Source organism: Anser cygnoides, chromosome 1 (genome assembly GCF_040182565.1).
Source record: "Anser cygnoides isolate HZ-2024a breed goose chromosome 1, Taihu_goose_T2T_genome, whole genome shotgun sequence".
In the NCBI taxonomy this organism is placed as follows: Eukaryota; Metazoa; Chordata; class Aves; order Anseriformes; family Anatidae; genus Anser; species Anser cygnoides.
Window position 1 is genome coordinate 6154566 of NC_089873.1, and position 20387 is coordinate 6174952.

General features: G+C 40.0%; 1 protein-coding gene across 5 annotated transcripts in view; it reads left to right on the top strand.

Moving 5' to 3' along the window:
- CELF2 (CUGBP Elav-like family member 2) overlaps positions 1-20387 on the top strand; it is a 374770-nt gene that overhangs the window by 102992 nt on the left and 251391 nt on the right. The window contains exon 1 of one of the 5 annotated variants that reach the window (XM_013185427.3): positions 10781-11070. The exons of 1 other annotated variant lie outside the window; for it this stretch is intronic. In XM_013185427.3, coding sequence (XP_013040881.1) covers positions 10964-11070 — 107 coding nt within the window. In that variant the 5' untranslated portion in view covers positions 10781-10963. Of the gene's footprint in view, positions 1-10780; positions 11071-20387 lie in introns of those variants that run through there. 3 more of the 5 variants (XM_013185423.3, XM_013185424.3, XM_013185425.3) reach the window with 3 other exon arrangements.

Genomic DNA, 20387 nt, shown 5'->3' on the forward strand with positions numbered 1-20387 from the left:
GATGTTCACTGTTATATACTACAGATTTCGGAAAAGGCATCCAAAACCAAGCAATCTGTTGTATATACCAGTGAACATCCATCTTTCACTTGCATCAGAGTATGGAGCCTGCAAGGGAAGCCATGATTTGGTTTTGCATCACTGATGCAAAGTGATTAAGAAAAACATAGTTCCTGCATATGTTACTCCTGCACTTCATTTCCTCAGTCATATCTACAAGTGAAATGCATTCAAATGCCAAAAATATGTAGCACTTCTGAAGCTGATTGTTATTAATATTGTTCTGTTTGGGGTTTCTTAGCTGTAAACCTTTTTGAAGTGCCTAGTGAACAGCCAGAGGAGCAGCTTGGGGGGGGGGGGGGGGGGAAGACAACTTTGAAATACACAGAGCAGAAGCTTTAATCTTGAGTTGTGACTGACATCAAACAAAAGTGCAAAAATCTGCCTTTGTTCTTGAGCACAAAGGGTGTGTTTGTTGTTTGTTCAGGGTAAGTGAAAGGCCGCCATGAAGTCCCACTGAAGATGTTTAATGAATCTGGCAGCCTCCAAGCTCTCTCTCCTACAGAGTAATCCTAACGACAGACCCATCACATGTAATTTAACAGCATGTGACACAACAGTCTCAGCTCAGGAGAGACTTTGGAAGGATAATACTTTTATTACTCAACAGCACAAGCCCCTTAGGGTCAGTGTTGTGGAGCAGAGCTCATGGTGGTGATGGTCACATTTTCATCTCGGAATTGAGGAATTTACGTTGTCAGGTATCTGTTATAAAGCTTTGTTAAGATAGACTTTGAACTTGTGTTTAAAACTGGGTGAATTGTGCTGTCATGATTATGTAGTGTGGGTGGCCTGGATTTTGGCAGCCTCAGTTTGTAGTAGAAGTCAAAGTCAAGTATATCTAAGAAAGGAGGTATGCTACCAAAATCAGGCCAAACAGGGTCATGGCTGTTACAGAAGGAAGGGAGAAATAGCATCAATTAATAGTAGAATGATAAAGGAAAAGACTATTAAAAACAAAAGAAAGAAAAAAAAAATCACTTCTTAGGAATTAGGTCATCTTAGGCTTGCCATATCTGTATACGTCATTTTTTGTCAGTTCCTCCTACTTGTTCAGTCTTTGGATGACTAGAATAGGAATGACAATGGTGAGAGTCTTCAGCCTCCTTGTCCTTTCTACAGTCTAACCCTTATGGCCTTTTGCATTGTGGATGTTGGACTGTTTGTTGTCGGATCTCATGTTCTGTTGCTGGGGTTAGGACATTTTGGGTGGCTGGGGGCATGTGGAGTAGCTGGTTTGTGCCTTTTTGGTCTGAGCATCTATTGCCCATGAATGGGGCAGAAAAATCCTTTCCAAACTTGATCGCTCGGCTGGGAGTGCTATCTGAGTGCATTGCTCTTCTCTCAGCTAAATCTGTTTTCAGCTCTGCCTCATGCCACATGCATAATTTTGATTAATTCATGTTTCTGTGTGACAGATTTTTCTGTAAAATGGGCATAATTTTCTTTACCTACTTTGGGATAAAGTATGGAGGGGAATATGACTACTTACTTCAGCAGCCTCTCCAGGGACTGCTGAAGAGCTGAGCACTACCTGCTGTTGCATTTGATCCCCATGCCAAGTGCCAAACAGAGCTCCAGTAAACCATCATACATCAGGTATGATGGCTGGGATTCAGCTTCGGTGCCCAAACACCGATACCCTGGAACACAGTACACAGCCCCTTTCCATGAGCTTCTCTGCAAGGTAACACAGTTTGAAATAATTCCTTGTTCTCTTTTGAATTGCAAGAATATTGTAGGATCTATCTAAAATAGCAGTCCCTGTTTCCCTCCCTACCTCCCCCACCCTTTATCAAGTCAGACGTCCAAAATCAAGTGCCTGTGTACTCTGCTGACAAGCACAAGGGGATTAGGGAGTGACGGGTTTAACAAAACTGGCTCAAGGTTTTGTAAAATGCATCTTGGAGCTTGAGCTCCGAACGAGCCATAAAATTCCTCCCACGAGGTCGAAGTGAGGTTTCTGCAAGACTGGATCAGAACATAATAATGCTTTTTTAGGTTATTTTTTCTTGCTTTCTATAAGGTGCTACAAAAAACGTGTGATTTTTGAAGATGCCGCAAGACTAACAATGACTTAATGCAACCATTGTGTAAAAATCACAAATGTGTTTTACCACCAGCAAAAAGAACTGATTTCTGGGCTGCATGCAAACCATTTGGGGCAATTAGCATATAATTTAATTTGCATTAATCAGCACAAGGTCAGCAAGAAATTAACTTTGGGTGTAGATTTTACATATAACGGCATATGAGAAGAAGGGAGGAACTGCTTTTACAGGGTGTTAATTTGGAGTTAAGTGCACTCAGCAAATTTTGCAGGGGTTGGCCTTGCAGAAGACAGATGAATGATGTGGATTTGAGAACACCGAAAGTACAGAACGATGTGGAGAGTTACCAAGCGTTTAATGTCACAATATGTAAACGCTTTAGCAGATTTCTTGACACTTGTAAGCATCAGAGCGCAGGTTTTGCTGAAGTGTCTAGCACATTGCTCGTGCTGAAGGGCTGTGTCCACCTGAATGTGGATGGGGTCCCACAAGGCTGTGGGCACTGACCATGCATTGCACCAAACAATTCAGGAACACAGGCAGATGTCCCAAAAGCATGGGCCTCTGTGCAGCTCCACGGTGTCACCTCACTGAGTTCTGAAATGGGAGGAATCTGCAAATGACTTATTTCCTTGTGCACCCCTTTCACTCTCCAGCTTTTGCCTCTACTGCCTTTTCATTTCAATAAGCCTTCTGGGGCTTCAGGGACCTTTGTTTGGTGCTAGCAACATGGCAAGCATCGCAAGAAATCCACTGCTGGAGACTAAGAAACTGCTTTTGGCAATTGGTATCTGATCATCTAGTTGTGGAAAATGAGAAGCTGCTGGTGTTTGGTTGTGGGGAAGAGAGAGATAAATAATATGTGGTTGCTCTCATGCTTTTTTATTTGAATTAAACCATTTATCAGTTGTAGGGCATGGAAATTGTTTGAAAGAAAGTCTTTTCTGTTACCTGGTTTTCTCCAGGGGTAACATCAAGGCACTTTGGAGGTGCCACATGTGCATCTTTGCCACACCAAAGTTAGAAAGAAGTGTGAGCAGTACTGCACAACCCTTTTCCAGAGAGAACATCATTGCCAGGCCTGCACCCATAACCCAAATATTCTTGTGGAAGCAGGATCTGTGGACAAGATAGACATGGAGACCTGTCATCCAGTTATTGATGGTGCTTAACTGAGATGCAGAGGTTGACACTAGTTCACCTGCACTTCCCATGTAGTCAAAGGGAGCTCCTTGGTGAGCTGGACTGGAAATATTAGGGGGAAACATGCATCTTTTTCTGCTCACTGTGGAGGAAGCCAAGAGTGACTACTCTCTCGGGCTTCTCTGTTAAGTTTCCAAAGTTAAGTAGGATTAATCAGGCCAAAGCATGTCTGGAGGAACCAGCTATATGAAGAGTTTGGTCATGCAAAGTGTGCTCACCTTGGGACTCAGAATTAGGATCCAGTTTGTTCATGTTCGTGAGCTGGGATCATACCTTTATCAGACAGCTTGGTTTAGCTTAAGCCTTCCTCCCTCTGTGGCTTAGGATATACATGTATCTTCCACTAAAACATTCAAGCTGGTGGAAACAGTCTGCCTTTCACAGGAGAGAGCTTTTTGCAAGTAGATCTATGCCACTTCTTATGCTGCCTCCATTAATTTAGAAAGATTTTGGTTTTAAGCAATGCTTTCCCCGGTTAGGTATCTCACTACTAAAATATATGTATTTCATTTTAAATGTGTATGTCAGACTAATAAAAGCAAATTCAAACTTGATACCTTTCGAGGAATTTTAGAGGAATTGTTTAGCCCAGAACCTCAGTTTGGCCAGGTTTTACATCAGGGAGTTTCAAATGCCTCCATCCACAGGGTGTTTTCATGGGTTCTGATTTATTTCTTCCTCCCCACAAATTAATGTCCTAACTCTGAACCACAGACCCTATAAAACTATGAATCTGGGGACTAGAATCACTAAAAAATCACTAACCATTTTTTAACATCTTGCACAAAGTTGTCATGTGTTGGATGACATGAGAAAGGTCAAAAAATGTATTCTGTAGTAAATCTAACTGAAGATTTATATTCCAGCTCTTTCCTTTTAATCAATGCTAATAGACTTTTAAAGAAAAAAAAAAAGAGAGAAGAAAAGAGCATCTTCTGTATATAAAATATTAGGTAGTGAATTTAAAGTATTAAAGAAGTGACATGATTTTTTTATCATGCAGTAAAGTTAATTAGGAAGGGTGAAAGCTTCTGAAATAACTGTTTATACTAATTTATTTATAAAATAATAAAAATATTTTGTAGCTATTCATTTTATTTTTATGGCAACTGTATAGAAATTGATCCATTTCCTTCTCTTTGGAGAGTATATAAAAGGAAATATGTTATCTGTAAATACTCTTTCTTCAAAGTCTAACTCAGCATTATTAGGTAACGAATCGAGTTCTCAGCCAATATTTGCAGCTAAAGATCACTTCACCTAATTCAAACTATAATACTTGCAGTGGCTCTCCCTTCCATATAGGACAATGCTACATTAGCTATCTCTATAGGCAAATTCATGGATGCTGAGTTGTTCTAATAAGCCTACATTTCACGTCGGACCGTACTGGAGTAAAGTCCACTTATCACATCACACACATTCTACTCTTGGTAGATGCATCCACTCATCTGGATACAAAATCCAAGACGTTAAACCTCCACTTCATTTTCACTTGTACATCAGTTTCTCCTGAACATTGTTCTGTCTTCTGATACCTTGTTTTTAAATATCCACAATCATTCCTAATGTTCATAGTTACGTGAAACAATCCTTCTGCATAGACCACCATAAGATCATTTTAAAATAGGCTTGATAGAATTTTTAAATGTGATTTTTTTTTAGTTGTAATTTGAGAGGATGAATACCCATTAAATTCTCATCTGTAATTATTAACATTGTTTGCATTCATTCATGCATGTTCATATACACAGCTTATACATTTGTATATATTGTGAAAGTTCACTTTCTTTAGATTGTGCCCATAAGAACACAAAGTCTTTGATTTTCCACATGACATACCTAAAAGTGATTATCTCGGCATTGCTGAAAGTCTGAAATAAAAATATTCCTGTTTAGACAGAGCAGGTTCTACTTATACCTTAAATAGACTTTAAATTAAAGCAGAAAATAAATGATTCTATAAGCAGCTGTGTTCGTTCTCTCTTTCTCTCAGATCTGCTGCTCTGTTGCCTCCCCTGTTTCTCTTTGCTCTTTTGATCAGCTTTCTCCTCCTTCCCCTTAGTTGCCGGCCAGATGTTCTTATGACATGTAGATCTTTCCAACTAAATTATTTGCTTTGTAGAGTAGCCATGTCTGCAGTCACAACCTGGCCAGTTGTAAGTTGTTTCAAGTGATGTATTGTCTTAAAAAACAAACAAAACAAAACAAAAAACCCCCTCTGATGTGTGTTTATGTGTTAGAATCTGTGATTTGCATATGCTGCAATTTTTGCCCCTTCCTTGTTGAGGGTGGGGGAAGCACCAGAGCACGTAATTTAAGTAAATAGGGGATTTTGTTCCTTCTGGTTCCCCTGTCTTCCAGATGCTGAGATGCTCTGAGTCAGCACTGTTGAATGCTAGAGAGAGGCAGCACACACCTTTTCTAACGGAGAGAGGCAGTGGATACCAGTCTCGCTTACTCTTTAAAGAGGAAACTTTTTATTTCGCTGCTGCCCAAATATTAATCTTCAGCATTTACGCAACATTTTGAACTTATGTGGTTTCTGTCTGTGATATTTTATTTTCATGATGCTCCTTGGATGCTCCCAGGTGGAAAAAGTAACACTAGAAAAGACCTTTTGCATCATCCAGACTGACCTGCATTTTGTAGGTCTGTAAGTAATTGCTACCCCCATGACTCAGAAAGGAAAGCTAGGTATATAATCTAAAAGATCTGCCAAAACAGACAAAAGAAGGTGCTAGCAAATGTTAGACTGTTTTTATTGCATGTCTTAAAAAAAAAAAAAAAAGAGACAAAAAAAACCACTATGATTTGCTGCATCTTTACTATATGAGCTTGAAAATAATTTTCCTTTTCCTGCACACCATGATGACACCCCCAGATAGTGTGGCTATGATTAACACACACAATGCATAAAGTTAGTATTTGTCTTGAAGACATCATGGAGTGCACACGTGCAGCTGCCCCTACAACTGATCAATATGGTATTACCATGAAATTGTATTAAGATACATACTGGTGAGAAATGGTGTCTCTGTATCTTGGGTTATCATATTCTCAAACAGTGAAGAAACATATCGACCTGGGTGTACATGCAGAGTACAACTAGCAAGTGCAGGACTCCAGTACCATGTGATTAGTGATCTGATAAAATGTCAAATTGCTGAAGTCTGCAACCAAATTTTATCTCCCGTATACAGCTATCTTAAAGGCTGTGTCAACAAACAAGTCAAAAGAGGAAACTGAGACAAACACATGATAATTTGTTCTAGATTAAAACAAGCAATAACCTCAAGAGCAGAGGTGATGCCTAATGAGACATAACCCATGGAGTTATAGCCCGTTTCTTGCTACTCACATTCACCAGTGAAACTGTCCAGTTACGTTTAGAGATTTCTAACAACCTAAGAGCTGCAGGTGATGAGTTGCTCATTTTGCTAGGAGATTTCAAGAGGAGACACCTAAACGAACTGTCTGCTCTCCCAAAGCACACTGGAAAGACCCCATGTGTTCCACTTCTGAAGCTGAGGGTGATTTTTCTTTTTGCTTCAGACTTTACATGGGTGTAGCATATAGGTCTCCTTCAGACCTGGAAGCCCTGCTTAGCTTCAGCTTGAGCGCTGGAGGTGTCCTGAAGGCAGGGTACATCCACATCTGGAAGTGGCAGATGTGCTTAGGGCACCAGGGTGGTCCCAGCACAACGCATGTGTCCTGCCTGGTGATGCTGAAGCAGAAACATGAGAATTCTCGCCTTCGTTTTTGGCATGTAAGTGGAATTCATCTTGCCTAATGTATGTATTTAAAAGTTGGGTATCTCCTCCCCTTGTAGTCAATGGAGAGAGATGTTAATACTCTTTAGGATAACTAATATCTTTGCACTGACAATAGAGAAACCCTAAATGACTAGCTTAGACTAATTGCTCAGCTTCAACGGTAGGATTTAACCATCTAGAACAGTAAAATGCTATCAGATTAGAAGAGTAGCTTTTCATACAAAACAACTGATTTGAGCTTAAATAACTACACAGAACGACAGATAACCAGGACATAGACTCCTCCTGTGAGAAGTATTTGTGTGACTCCCAACAATACACTGTTTTAAATAGCTCTTAGTGTTACGTATATTTATTGTCACGGTGCTCTATGCAATTCAGTGGGTTTTTCCATTTTAAGGATGTAGATGTGAGCAAGAGGTTAATTGGCTTGCATAAGATCTGACACGGGAACGTGGTAAAATGGGAAAATGAATCACGGCTTTCTATTGCTCTCACGATTGCATTCATGATTTTTGGGCATTCATGATTTTTGGGCAGTTGTCCTGGACTTTTGTCCACCATTTTTCTGCCATGAAGTATAGTTTGTTGCTTGGCTGGCAGTATTGCTTGCGTAGTATAGAAAAAAAAATACTATGTTTAGGACTTCTGAATACTTTAAAAATTTTGTAGACAAACTAAAGTGTCAAAGAATACTCTAAAGTAGAAGAAGAGAGCAGAAGACAGTTTTTTAATTGATATAAATCATTAATATTACTACTGGTTGCCACATAAGTTTTGATCATTTTCTCTCTAAATGGTTGGTATTCCTGGGGCCTTTAAAGGTTTTGCAATCCTGCATAATTAGTTCAGCAATTCATACACCCTGTGTACAGGGCTTGGGTTTACTTTAAATACAAGGCAACAAAACTATTAAACTTCCAATGTCCACCACTGCATGTAAGTTGTGTAGAACATTCTGCAATATATACATACCAGTTATGAATCTACAATCAATTTTAGTGTTAAATGCTGAATTTAAACTCCACAGCTGGACTTTCATCTTGAAAGAAGCCAGATAGCCCTGTGCATCTGGTTTAATCTTCCCTTAAGCCATATTATTTTAAAGGCACTCCTGCTTAGTACATCTTACAATTGAAAAATAATACTCATATTCCTTCTCATCCTCAGCAGCTCTGATCCCTCTGCAGATGTTGCTCTGTCAGACGTTTCATTATGTGTGATAGAAAACATAGGTTCTTTTTGTCTGTCTGTGTTACCGCTTTGTGGATTTTATTTTCTTTTTCTTTATTTATTCCTTTGGCCGTAGATGAGTCCTTCCTTAATACTTCACTTTATTTCCTATTGCTGCTGCTCCGCCGTCTTTCTAAGTACAGAAACGATGGAGAACTTGCAATTGCGTGGAGCTGCCCAACAGAAGCCCATTGATTCCCCACCAAAGGGCTCTGTGGGAGCCATTCTACTCCAGCCTGAAAAGAAATCTTTGTTCCCTCAGCTGGTAGTGTCTTAAGATGCCGATACTTGCCATATTTTTGGAAAACTGTAGCAGTTTATCAGACTGTTTGACACTTCCCATTCAGATGTGTATTCTTGAGCATACTCTGGTATTTGCCTCCGCTCATACAGTCAGTCATACATCATACATCGCTCATACATCAGTCTCACGAGCATGAGACAGGTCTGGAGCAGCCCAGGCGTCACGGTGAGTTACGCCGCTCAAAAGTCATTCGAAGACAAACGGCGAAGGAGGAGGAATCTGGAGTGCTGGTGCCCATGCCTGAAATGGTAGTAATGGATTTAGTATTTGGGGCAGGAGGTATGGGATTTGTCATGTTGGTTTAGTATTTTCCTGGCCGCCTTCCATGACTGTTCAGATATTTTTAGCATGAAGTACAAGCTATGTTGTCTTAGTTGACCTTGGAACATGACATTTTAACATGGCATTGGTTTGAATTGCTAATCATTAAAATGATTTATTATTTTTTATTACAAGAGCAACTAGAATCCCAGTCATGTTTTGCAGATGAAAAGGGAAGCAAACTGAAACCCGTCTTCTCTTGACTTGCAGTCCTTCATGATATCCATGTTTCCCCAACTACTGTCTTCATCTCTTTCTCTCTACATCATTACAAGTAGATTAGACCTAGTTTTGTTTTTGTCACTTGTCTTTTGGTCATTTGATAAATATTATACCAGAATGACTGAAACTAATCCCAAGGTCTCACAGTGTTAAATGAGAAGCATAGAACAAAAGGATCGTTTCTGCTGCAATTTATGACCTTAATAGACGTTTACAGCTGCTATCTGGAAGGCAAGAAGTTGCTATCAGTATATTTATACTGGTGATTGCTCCCTCTTTGCCTTCATTCCCAGGCTCAAGTTTACCAGAAAGATCAAGCCCCTAAATGCGAAGTTCTGTTCAGGAAATAGAAGCGTTAGCACTGCATCAGGGTATCACAGCAGTATATTTTAAGACACTGGTATATAATGTAGGAAAGAAGTTCAGACCAACCACAGATATAGCTGGAAGTCTGCGAAAGTTTGGATTCAAAATTTGAGGTCCAGATCTATTTCAAGCTTAGTGTATTTGACTCCTACTGGGCTCTTTGAGTAGCTTTCATTTTTCGATGACTGTGTTCATTGAGTTTTGCATGTGCTTACGTGAACAGGACCTCAGAGAAAATGACAATCATTGTTAAGATGTATTTTACTGCGTCAGTGATGCAGAGAAGCCTTTGGCTGAAAAAAGCGTCAAGGTCTTGTTGACATTTTAAGCACCAACTCAAGCATCTGATGTAGATTTAAAACAAACAAAAATGAAAGAAAGCAAACAAACAAAAAGGAAAAAAAAAAGAAAAAAAAAAAAAAAAAGAAAGAAAACACCAGCTATCTTCCTGCCCCCAAAGTAGCTGCATTCACCGCCAGAAGCCGAAACCAAGATGTGAAAATAAACCTCTCTTTGACTACCCTGGCAACTGGGAAGCCCACGACCAATTTCTACAAATCACATGGCGGATCTCTGAATTAGGGCCCAAAAGACTGTTTCCTTGAAATCAGAGTCATGCTATAGTTCCTTTCATACATCGGAAGTGAGTAAATCATTGAATAATGCAGCCCCTTTCCTGTCTGTGAGAACTCTGCCAAACCAAGCGCATGGGACTGGGTTCAAACAAACTCAGTGCCTTGATAAAGCAACGTAGAGGATTTGTGTTTTGGAGGGGTTAAAATTGCCCAGATAAGCGGAAAACTTGCAGAAGATCCCCAGGTGCCTGCATTAATACTTCCCAGTCACTCTGATGTGAGCTGGCAGGTCCCATAAAGCCACTCAGCCTTGAACGGGGAAGGGAAGGAGGCAGGGAACAAGAGCTCCAGCTGCGACTCCAAAGCCCCAGAAAGAGCCTCTAACCCAATTCCCTTCAAGTGCACAAGCCTTGCGAGCCGCAGCATCTGTTTGCCACTGTATTCACCGAGTTCACAGGGCAAACAAAAGATCCATATCAAGCATGCATCCTTCCAGGGGGGGAAAAGCCTCCCCTCCTTCACCCATATATTTTTCCCTGTTGTCTTTCAGTTATTTTTTTTTTTTTTTGGGGGGGGGGGAGAGGGGGGGAAGATGTCACTAATTTTTTTATTTTTTTTTTCTTGATGGTAATTAAGAGAGCTAACACCAGCTAGGCTAGAGTGAACGCAAACAAGACCCCTATAGGCAGCACAGTGCATTAATGTAAAATATGCCCAGACAACATAACTTGTCAGAGAGGATTATTTCTGCTTAGTGAATCTGCAGGGGCCCCTTTGCTCCACCACTCAGCGTCTGCCTAGAGAGAGAAAGAGAGAAAGAGTAGCCATTAGTGAGTAGCTACTGTGGCATTGATGTTTGAGCGCACTTCTGAACTGGCTTTTGTTGAGAATATCGGTGCAGAAAGCATGCGCTGTCCCAAATCCGCTGTTACTATGAGAAATGAGGAGCTGCTTTTAAGGTATGTTGTCTCCTTTGTTTTAACGCGTGCTTTCGAGTTGCCTGGGCCTGCTGCAACTATAACCGTGCTGGGTATTAAGTAGTTTCCCTATTTAAAGGAAAAGACAGGCATTGCTGCGTGCAAGGAGCGTTTCACTAGTTAGAATCGCACATTTCACGTCTGACGACAAATGTACGGAGAGGGCAAGAAGACAAAAAATAATAATATATTTATATCTGTTTTTCCTAAATGAGAGCTGGTATTTCTTTTATCACCTCCTTTGCAATGTTTCTGCCTGCTTCATTATTATGCACTGGGCATGGAATAAGCATGGAAAAAGCTCAGGGAGACTCCATATTAGAGCTAGTGCCCTAAATACCACTTTAATTTTCACTTAGCCTATGTAAATAGTTATTAATGCTCTACCTCGTCCTCGCCACTTGAAGATGTTTTAAAAATATGTAAATACTCCCATATGTGGGATTACACATATATTCTTAATGTTCCAAGGTTTAGCGGGGGGCCAGCATCGACTACTCTTTTCAGAGACACACACACACGCAGACACACGCACACACGCACACACACACACACTCGGAATTATGCTGGAATTGGCACCCTGCTTTGAAAAATGTAGTCTTTTGTTTATTTGCTAGCAGACATCATAGCACTGAATACATCTTTTGGTCTGACAATGGGACAGCTGAACAATGGTGCTGTCAAACTAGCTTAATGTATGTCTGGCGGTGGGGTGGGTTTTGTTTTTGTTTTTGTTTTTGTTTTTTCTTTTCTCAGCCCCTTTGTCATTTCCCTTAATCTTTTTGTATACGCGGTAGAATATGAAGTCCATCACCTAATTTGTGAAGGTTGTTTCATTTGAGATCCGCTGCTAATAGTGCAGGGAGGGGGAGGTTTGCATCTTACAATTATGTCCATTGCATTAAGTTGGAGATTTATTGCTAGCAACCTCTCCTTTAACTGTGGAGAGAAAACTTATTGATTCTGAAAGCTTACAATACTGCTGTCAATCTGGCAAATACACAGTTGCCAAATGTGCCCTTGCATGATTTTATGCCTGATCATATCAACTTTAACTGCTGTTTTGAAGATACTGTTTCTAATTTTGTTTAGGTAATGAAAATGCAATAAAAATGATAAATCAGATCTCAAAGTGGGAGCCCATGCTACTTTCCCTTTTTATAATCCAGCTATTAGCATATTTTAAGGTCAGGCAGAATAATTTACCTGGATGATTCCTATTCCTATCCCAAAATCTAACAAATTATTCATATGACATTTCATGAATTATCTATCTATTTAGACAGCCATAGTTTAGGATTAGAACAGTTAACAATTTTTGTTTTGCATTTGGAAAAATGCTCACGTACATTATGCATTATGAAAAGAAACTGTTACAAAGCTATTTAAAATTTTTGAGTTGTTTCTTGGACAACAGCTTATGTCTTAAATAAAATGAATTGTCATCAGTCTCGTGGAGTTTCTGAAGCTGCTTGAAGTCTTTAAGTAGTTTACACGTTAAGTAAATACATCACTTTTAGCAATAATTGTAATAATTTTCTGAGAGAACAGGTGGATAGTTATCAGAGTGGTTTATTTTTTGCTTGGGTCAATTAATTTTAAGGGTTTCATGATTTTTTTTTTCCAACTGGATTCCAGTGCTTGATTTACACAGGTTCAGGGAGCTATAAGACCCCTTAATTTAAAAAAAAAAAAAAAAAAGTGAAGATTTATTGGTGGGGTTCAGAGCTTTCTAAAGCATGTATTTTCAACAAAAAAATGTTTTATGGGGAGACTCTTGAATACTTGCTATTTTTTTTGCATTTTTTTCTATTGTTGTCTCATCTCCCCTTGTGTGTTGAGATGGTATAAATCAATACAAAAGAGTTTACATGAACAAAAAGGTAATATCGCATAAAATACTCTTGAAGCCTAGAGGTTATGGATTATCAGGTAGTGCTTGCATGCTGTGTGTCGTGCATAAACAAGAAGAGAGAAAGGTTGGTGTTTAATATAATGGGACCGTGCAATAATTCACTTTCTTGGGAGAACTTCTCAGGAGCCAAACATTAACTAGTTCACAACGGCTCTTGGCTGCCAGAACTGGGGTGTGTTATGCTTTACCAAGTTATCCGCCTGTAGCCCGTGCTTTCTAGCAGACACTGCCCTTTGTGAGTGGCAGCCAAGTGAATACCTCGCTCCCGCTGACATGGAAATGCCCCGTTGGTGGCTGCCCAGAGCAGGGTGGGTGCCACTCCTGTAGCAGACACCCAGAGCCACCTGGGCAGCACAGCCACCCTCCACTTGTAAGGACTATTCAATACTAAAACTCTTTCCTAAGCGCTCTTCTCACAGGTGAGTTCATACTAAACTTATAGTAGCTCCTATGTTTTCAGATGAAATGCTGCATAAAATACATACAAGACAGGTTTGTGTCTTGGATTGTCAATTACTTTGTTCTTTTCCAAGGGTATTTTCTGACATGCCATTCACATCAAAGACTAATTTTTTGAATTATTCTGGGTGAACCCTCCTCCTCCAAAAAAAAAAAAAATCTTTCTATGCATATTTACTGAAATATTGCTTTTTGAGCCATAACAATTATTATTAACATCAAAGAGGGTGAAGCAAATCTGTAACATAAGCTGTTCCGTAGCATGCTTGAACAAAAGTGCCAGCTTTTGAGAGGCTATAGGTTCAGAGCTCTCATGCATTAACATCACAGGTGTCCTTAGCGTTACCTGTGCTGAATCTCACCCAGTCACAAAGCAATGTGGTGCCTAGCAGTTGTCAAACTTGGCAACATCTGTTTCTATAACAGTGCTAAGAGAGCTCATTCGGACTGTGCATGAGTTGTTATTTGTTCTTGCAGTGAGCAGGTGTAATGCCAAAAAGAAATACTGTCCTCGGTTGTACCTGGCAGAGCAAGGTGTTAACCTGGGACCCGGCTTCCCATTCTGCCATAGGAAATGGGAGTGAACTATATTTATTAGCCTGGAGTCTTTGTCTGTATTTTTTTCCAGATTCATGGAGCACAATCTCTAACATCAACATGTTAATATTCTCTTTGTTAAATGAGAATAAAACTGAAGTGTTTCTGTTATCAAATTTAAGTATATAAGATTGCAAACTATACCTTTGGGGCTGAAAAACAAAGGAGAGCATTCAATTAATATTCATATCTAGAAGTTTTACTGCAAGTGTAGATTGTGCTTGAATACTTAAGAAGTCATTCAGGAGTGAATCAATACTAATTATTGTAATCAGGAGGGTTAATTAGCTGAAGATGCCGCTGATGGAAAGTTCACTGCTTACAGCCCTGAAAACACCTAAGTTGATGAAATCTGAAAGCAAGATGTTGAGGAGGACTTTATATAGAGAGAAAGGCTTGGCTTTCCTTTGACAGTTGAAGAGCTAGTTGTTCCAAAGGGGAAGCATGGCTTCTACTTTGTGTTTTGCATGATATTAATTTGGGGAGTATTAGATGATGCAACTAAATCTGTCTTGATGATATTTTGTGGTAGTTTCTCATTAAGTGCAAGTACCATTTTGGATAACCTGTACTGTCTCTGCAGCATTCATTTACAGATTACCATAAATTAATATGGATAGTCTTATGCATTTGAAATCTTGTTCCAGTAGTGCTATTGGAAAGAGTTTTTATTTTTTATTTTTAATCGTTTGTGTGCAGGCATGGGGTCTTTGCATGTTCTGTGTACGTAAACTGTCTGTCGAATATGCAGGTATCCATCTGTGTGTATCCCTTATGTGTGCATGTAAGTTTAAACATTTGTTCATTGTGGCTGTTTATTTCTATAGCCCTGTGCCCCCAGAACTCCCACTCAGTTTCTATCTACAAAAAAAAGTGTTCAACTACATATAATTCAGAAACCAGTTATTGAACAAGCAGTTCATGAAATTTAAGGCAGATTGTAAGGGATAAAGACTGAAAAGATACAACAGAAGAAAACCATTTTCTTCTCCCTTAATTAGAGCAGTTGTGCTTCTTAAAGTGAGCGTTACTGAATTCAGGAAAATCTAGCTATGTCAAATCTTTTCTCACAAGTGAATTGTGGCAAGCTTTCTTTCATGCTGGCTAGTTGTTTTTGTATTTTTTCTGTCTTTTTTCCCCCTTTCCCTCTAGTTATATCTATTTAGGTTATAACCAAGATGAATGTCTGGATGTTTATTTCAGCACACTGTAGAAAAAAAAAAAAAAAGAATAAATCTCTCTCTCTTTCACACACACGCTCATGTAAAGCCCCTGAAGTAAAGTGATGTTTTTAGAAGAAAGAAATTCTGTTTCAAAACATATCCTTCTTCACTCTCTAATGACATTAGAGATTATCACGTGCAGGTGCTATTTATCTTTGCAACTGCTTCCCTATGACTGTTTTACTGCTTCCAACACATTTACTTGTATGTCAGCCGTATAAAAGGTAACTGAAAATGGCAGCTGTTGAGAAAGCATGTCGCCATGCCTGGAATGACATGCATTATCAGGGCAGCAGGAGTTGCTGGCTCCACAGCCCATTTCGACTTGACCTGCCGAATGATTGGCTGCCTGGGATAGTGATGAATCGCTGGAGTTTATGAAACAGGACTGCTGGCATCCTCACAGAGGAAATAAAAACTGGATTTTTCCTCTAACACTCTCGTCGTGGCAAAAATACAGCTTTTTTGTTGTTGTTGTTTGTTTTGCTTTTGTGTTTTTTCGCCCTGCAGCGGAAGCAAATACGGCAATTTAATTCGCTTTAATACTGGGCTTGGCAAGTTAATGATGCACTGAAGGTTAACTCTCTTTATGGGATAGAAGGGGGCAGGAGTGAATGTCTAGGCAGGAGTTTTTGCAAATTTGGGGTAAATTTTGATCTGGACCTTAATTTTTTCATCTTTCACTCTGGGCTTGAGACTCACGTAATGTGAGTAGTAACGAGCTCGAGCAGGATGCAAAAAGGATTTTAGCTGTTCTCACTCACAACTTTATTCTCTCTACTGTCCTAAGGATCAGTGACCATTTCATGAGCTAATATCAGCCAGATACATCTTCAGGGTTTCTCAAATAATGGCTAAATTGACATTTCTGGAAAGCATCGACTCTCAAATTTGCACTCACTTTCTAGGTGGTTCATGAAATTATATTATGCATTAAGACCACATTACTGGATTAGGCTCTTAGGAGTCAGTGCTTGTAGGAAAGTATCGTGGTCTGTAAACCTGCCAGTGCACTGACAAGACTGACACAGTGTGGATCACAAGCTGCCCTGCAAAATGCAGCCAAGTAAAAATGATCCTCGTATTTCAATTAAAACACTCAACATTGTGTTGGGAGGGTGGGGAGCGGAGAAAATTACTTGCTTCTCTGTCCATGCAGTGAAGTTGGCGGCTGATGTGCTAGCCTGTGTCCCCTCTTCTGGTAGAATAACCTAATTTTAGGTTAACTCTGATTCAGAGGAATAGGATTATCAATGAAATTGCTTAGGAAGTTTTAAATGTGGCACTTATATAAAGATAATGCTTTCTGCCATTACGTTAGAGAGGGTTTTTCTTGAGTCTTACGCTTTGCTGCCTAAGCTTTTCTCCACTAGTTCTGAAAAGCAATTTGCATGCTCACATTCGCTATTAGACTTCTTCACCTTCCTCCGAATAATTCAGCAGTGGCTGCTGCTAGGCGCCGGATGCCGGAGGGGCTGCCTCACTCCTGTTATTTAAGGCACAGCCTTCTGATGTCCCTGCAAGGTTTCTGAAACAGAGGGCAAACTTTTGCCGCGTGGGGAGAGGTGGTGTTGGGAACTGTTGCACGTGCCCTTGGGTGCGCGAGGGGGAAATGCTGTCCTTGCTCTGGAGTTCCCATGGCAGCAAATCAGCAGGTCATCTTCAAGAGCAGCCTTTGAGGATGCCAGACAAAAGTCTGTCACGGGCAGAGGGCTGGAGGGGAAAAAAAAATGATAGAAAATCAGAGAGAGGATGTGGGAATTTACTATCCCTTTTAGACAAATAGAGGAGTGAAGAGAAAAGCAAGGGCACCCTGACGTAGATCATCTGGAAATTGAACCTTGCAAGTGTAGATAGCTGCGGATGATGTGATAGCTGTGCTGTGGAGTGAATTTAAGATTCAAATCCTGCACCTGCTCTCCCCTGGAAGCTGCAGGTCAGCATCTGAAGAATTGAGGCCCTCTAGAAAGGAAATGGTGAATTATCAGAAAACTTAAATTCTTGGAGACCCTATTTTCAACTGTAATAATCTCTTGCTTTCATTTTCCTTTTCTTCTGCCTAAAAAAATTACCTATTTTCAGCTAAAATGTGAGGAAGAAGCTCACTCTAAAGCTTGAGAATTTGTCTGCATCATTTCAGCCCACATTTAATTTTAATGAGAGGGTTATATAACCCCCTTTAAAAATAACAAAACACTAACAGAACTGCATCGGCAACATCAGGTGTTCTGCAGTGCTGCTCAGATGAATCATACGGAGATTTGTCTGTGTACGGCTCATGAACGTACATTTAACTTAGTTAACCCCCATGCCTGAACATAGCAATTCAGAGTGACCAAATTTTTTTCTAAAGAGGCATTTCCACAAAAGGATGCCAAACTTGTTGCCTGCCCTAGGAACCTCATGGTTTGCTCATTTTTGTGTATTAAATAGATGTAAAAGTTCCAGATGAATTATTGTGACTCTACTGAAGGGAATCATTTTATGTTAAAAACTGAGCTGGTTTTAATGTCTTGCTTCAGAACAGGAAGCCAATGTTCCTATTTGTTGCACTGAGCCCCAAATCTCTGGAATTGTTAAGAACATCCCATTTAACAGGCAGCTCTGGGAGTAATAAACATTTGACTTTATAAATGTTCCTTTTGGAGAGGGAACTCAGCGAGGAAAAATTGAATCAGTGATTGTGAACCTGAACATCTTGGTTTGGATTCAGTCTTTGACTTTGCTATGTCCCCGAGCCAGTGGTTGCTGGAAGATGGAAAGGGTGACAGTACGCTTGCCCTACTCATACTCTTTCTCTTTGCACCCATTACAAGCCATTATCAGAGATGGGAGCATGGACTACATGGACTTTCTGATCTCACCCATGTGGCAATATTCATAGTGTGTATTTATGAAAAAACAACAACAAAACAAACAAACAAACAAACAAAACAGGCATGTGGAGTTTTCTGCATGTCTGAATGCCCTACAGTTGCTGTAGGAGCCTTTTCTTTCCTTCCTTCGTGTCTGAGGTTTAATGGGTTCTGTCTGCAGGAAATAATGATGTCAAACAAAGCCAGTTACTTTACATATTATCAGGACAATTGTTTGTTATTTCTGAGGACTGAGATGTGTGCTAGGCACTTCACGAACAAATGAAAAAAAAGACCTTAAAGATGTTGCAAATTGAGCGTAAGGTGAGAGCCAATTGTTGGCAGTGAAAAGGGAGGTAAAACACATGGCAGAAGTGAATGAGAAGGAAGATGGAGGTTAATGTTACGAAGATCGTGCAGTTAGTCAAAAGTGTGATGCAGCAGGTTAATTTAGATACTGTAATAAACCTCTCAGATATGTTCACATTTTGTTTTAAAAATAACTCTACTTTTGGCTTCATGTCCCTTTTGATGTTCCTTATCCATCCTCTTGCCTTGCTGGTGCCCTGTTGTAATTTCACACCTGCATTTGCCCATCTCTTTTGGAGTGGGTGCTGCCCCTAGCATTGCCTCCTGATCCAGCCTTTTGCTGTACCCAGCCCGTGCTCACCACCTGCTTCCTTGATCCCGCATCTCTCACAACAACCAGCCCCATGAGCTGGGCCAAACCCTCCAGGAATCTCAACGTGATGATAAAATGAGAGTATTTTTATCTCTCCTAGTGTGGATTTGGGCTGGGGTAAGAGGTTTTTGGTTATGGTGGGCTTTTTCCCCTGCCCTGTGAAAGCATTAGTAGGGCTTTTGAGCATCGTGAGGATGGAGCTCCACACATATGAGCACCAGATGTGTGATCCCTCCTATCCTGTCATACAAGATTATAGTTCATCACGTGAAGATGCTATAACAGCCAAATCCAATAATATTAAGTTCCCTTAACTGTAGGTTGTTCTTCTAGGGTTATCTGGAAAGGTGGCTTTTTTGGCCATAGTGTGAGATCAAAATCAGATCGGCCCCAAGCATGCAGAACCTCTATTTCTTTCCTTGTTCAGTTGTGGTTGGTGCTGGAATCAGTCATCAGGTGAGAAGATAAACTAGTTCATAAAATATAAAAGAAAAAAAAAAAAAGAAAAAAAAAAGGAAAAAAGTCAATACTTGTTGTCAAGTTGCAACTGGGCTGAAAAAAGCCTTGGTCTTGTGTACATACGCAAAAGGCGCTACACAAAGGCAACACCTACGGATCAATAGCGATGCTCTTCTATAGGGCTGTAAATAAATAACAGGACGATGAGGCTCGGTCCTGCAGATACTTACTTGTTGCTATTTACACGTGTGCCACGGAGAGCCTGACTGGAGCAAATGGTACCAACCAGCTGCTGCTGGCATCAACACTGCTCAGCATGAGCACTGAGTAAGATCGGACCCTGGTGGCATGTTTGACCAACGCAAGTATTTGCATGTGGTTAACAAAGTCAGCTGTTCCTCCAAACTTTTTTAAAAGCCCTCTGTAACACAGAGTGTCTGCCTTGTGCCACAAAATCCTGCCTAATTGTTTCAGGAAAGATTGAGTTATTACCCGCAAAATGGAACAAAGGCCTCATACCCACAGTATGATGAAATCACCTCTTCAGTGGGATAAAATAGCAAAAAAAAAAAAGAAAAAGTGAGTGGGAAGTTTTACTATAGCAACCAAGTTTACATAATATCAGTGTGCTTCAAGTGAAGGCTCTAGAAATGCTTAATTTGAGGTGCCTTTCTACAGGGCTAATTTGAAATGACGTTTATTTCTGAAAATTACTGATTAGTTGCAAGAGCCTGTAGAGCTGGGGGGAAACCTCACAAGCAACTAAGATTTCTGTACTTAACATTCATTGATAAGTTGTAGCCAATAATTTAATTTTTCCTTTTAAAAGGCTTTTGATTATTTGCAAATTGTTGTGTTTCTCAAACCATGCTGAAGGGAAGGCTGTCATGTGTTTGGTTTTGTTTCAGGTGAGAACATAAGGCAAATAAAAATTCCTTACTGAAAGGTTAAGGCTTCATAATGCAAAACTTTATTCCAATGCCAGACCTAATTGGCAAAGATGGACTTGTTACAAATAATCAAAATCTTCACAAATAGTAAAATAGTGCAGAATTGGGTCCATTTCTTTGGCCACTCAAAGAAATTTCTGCTTTTTGCTTTAATTGCTT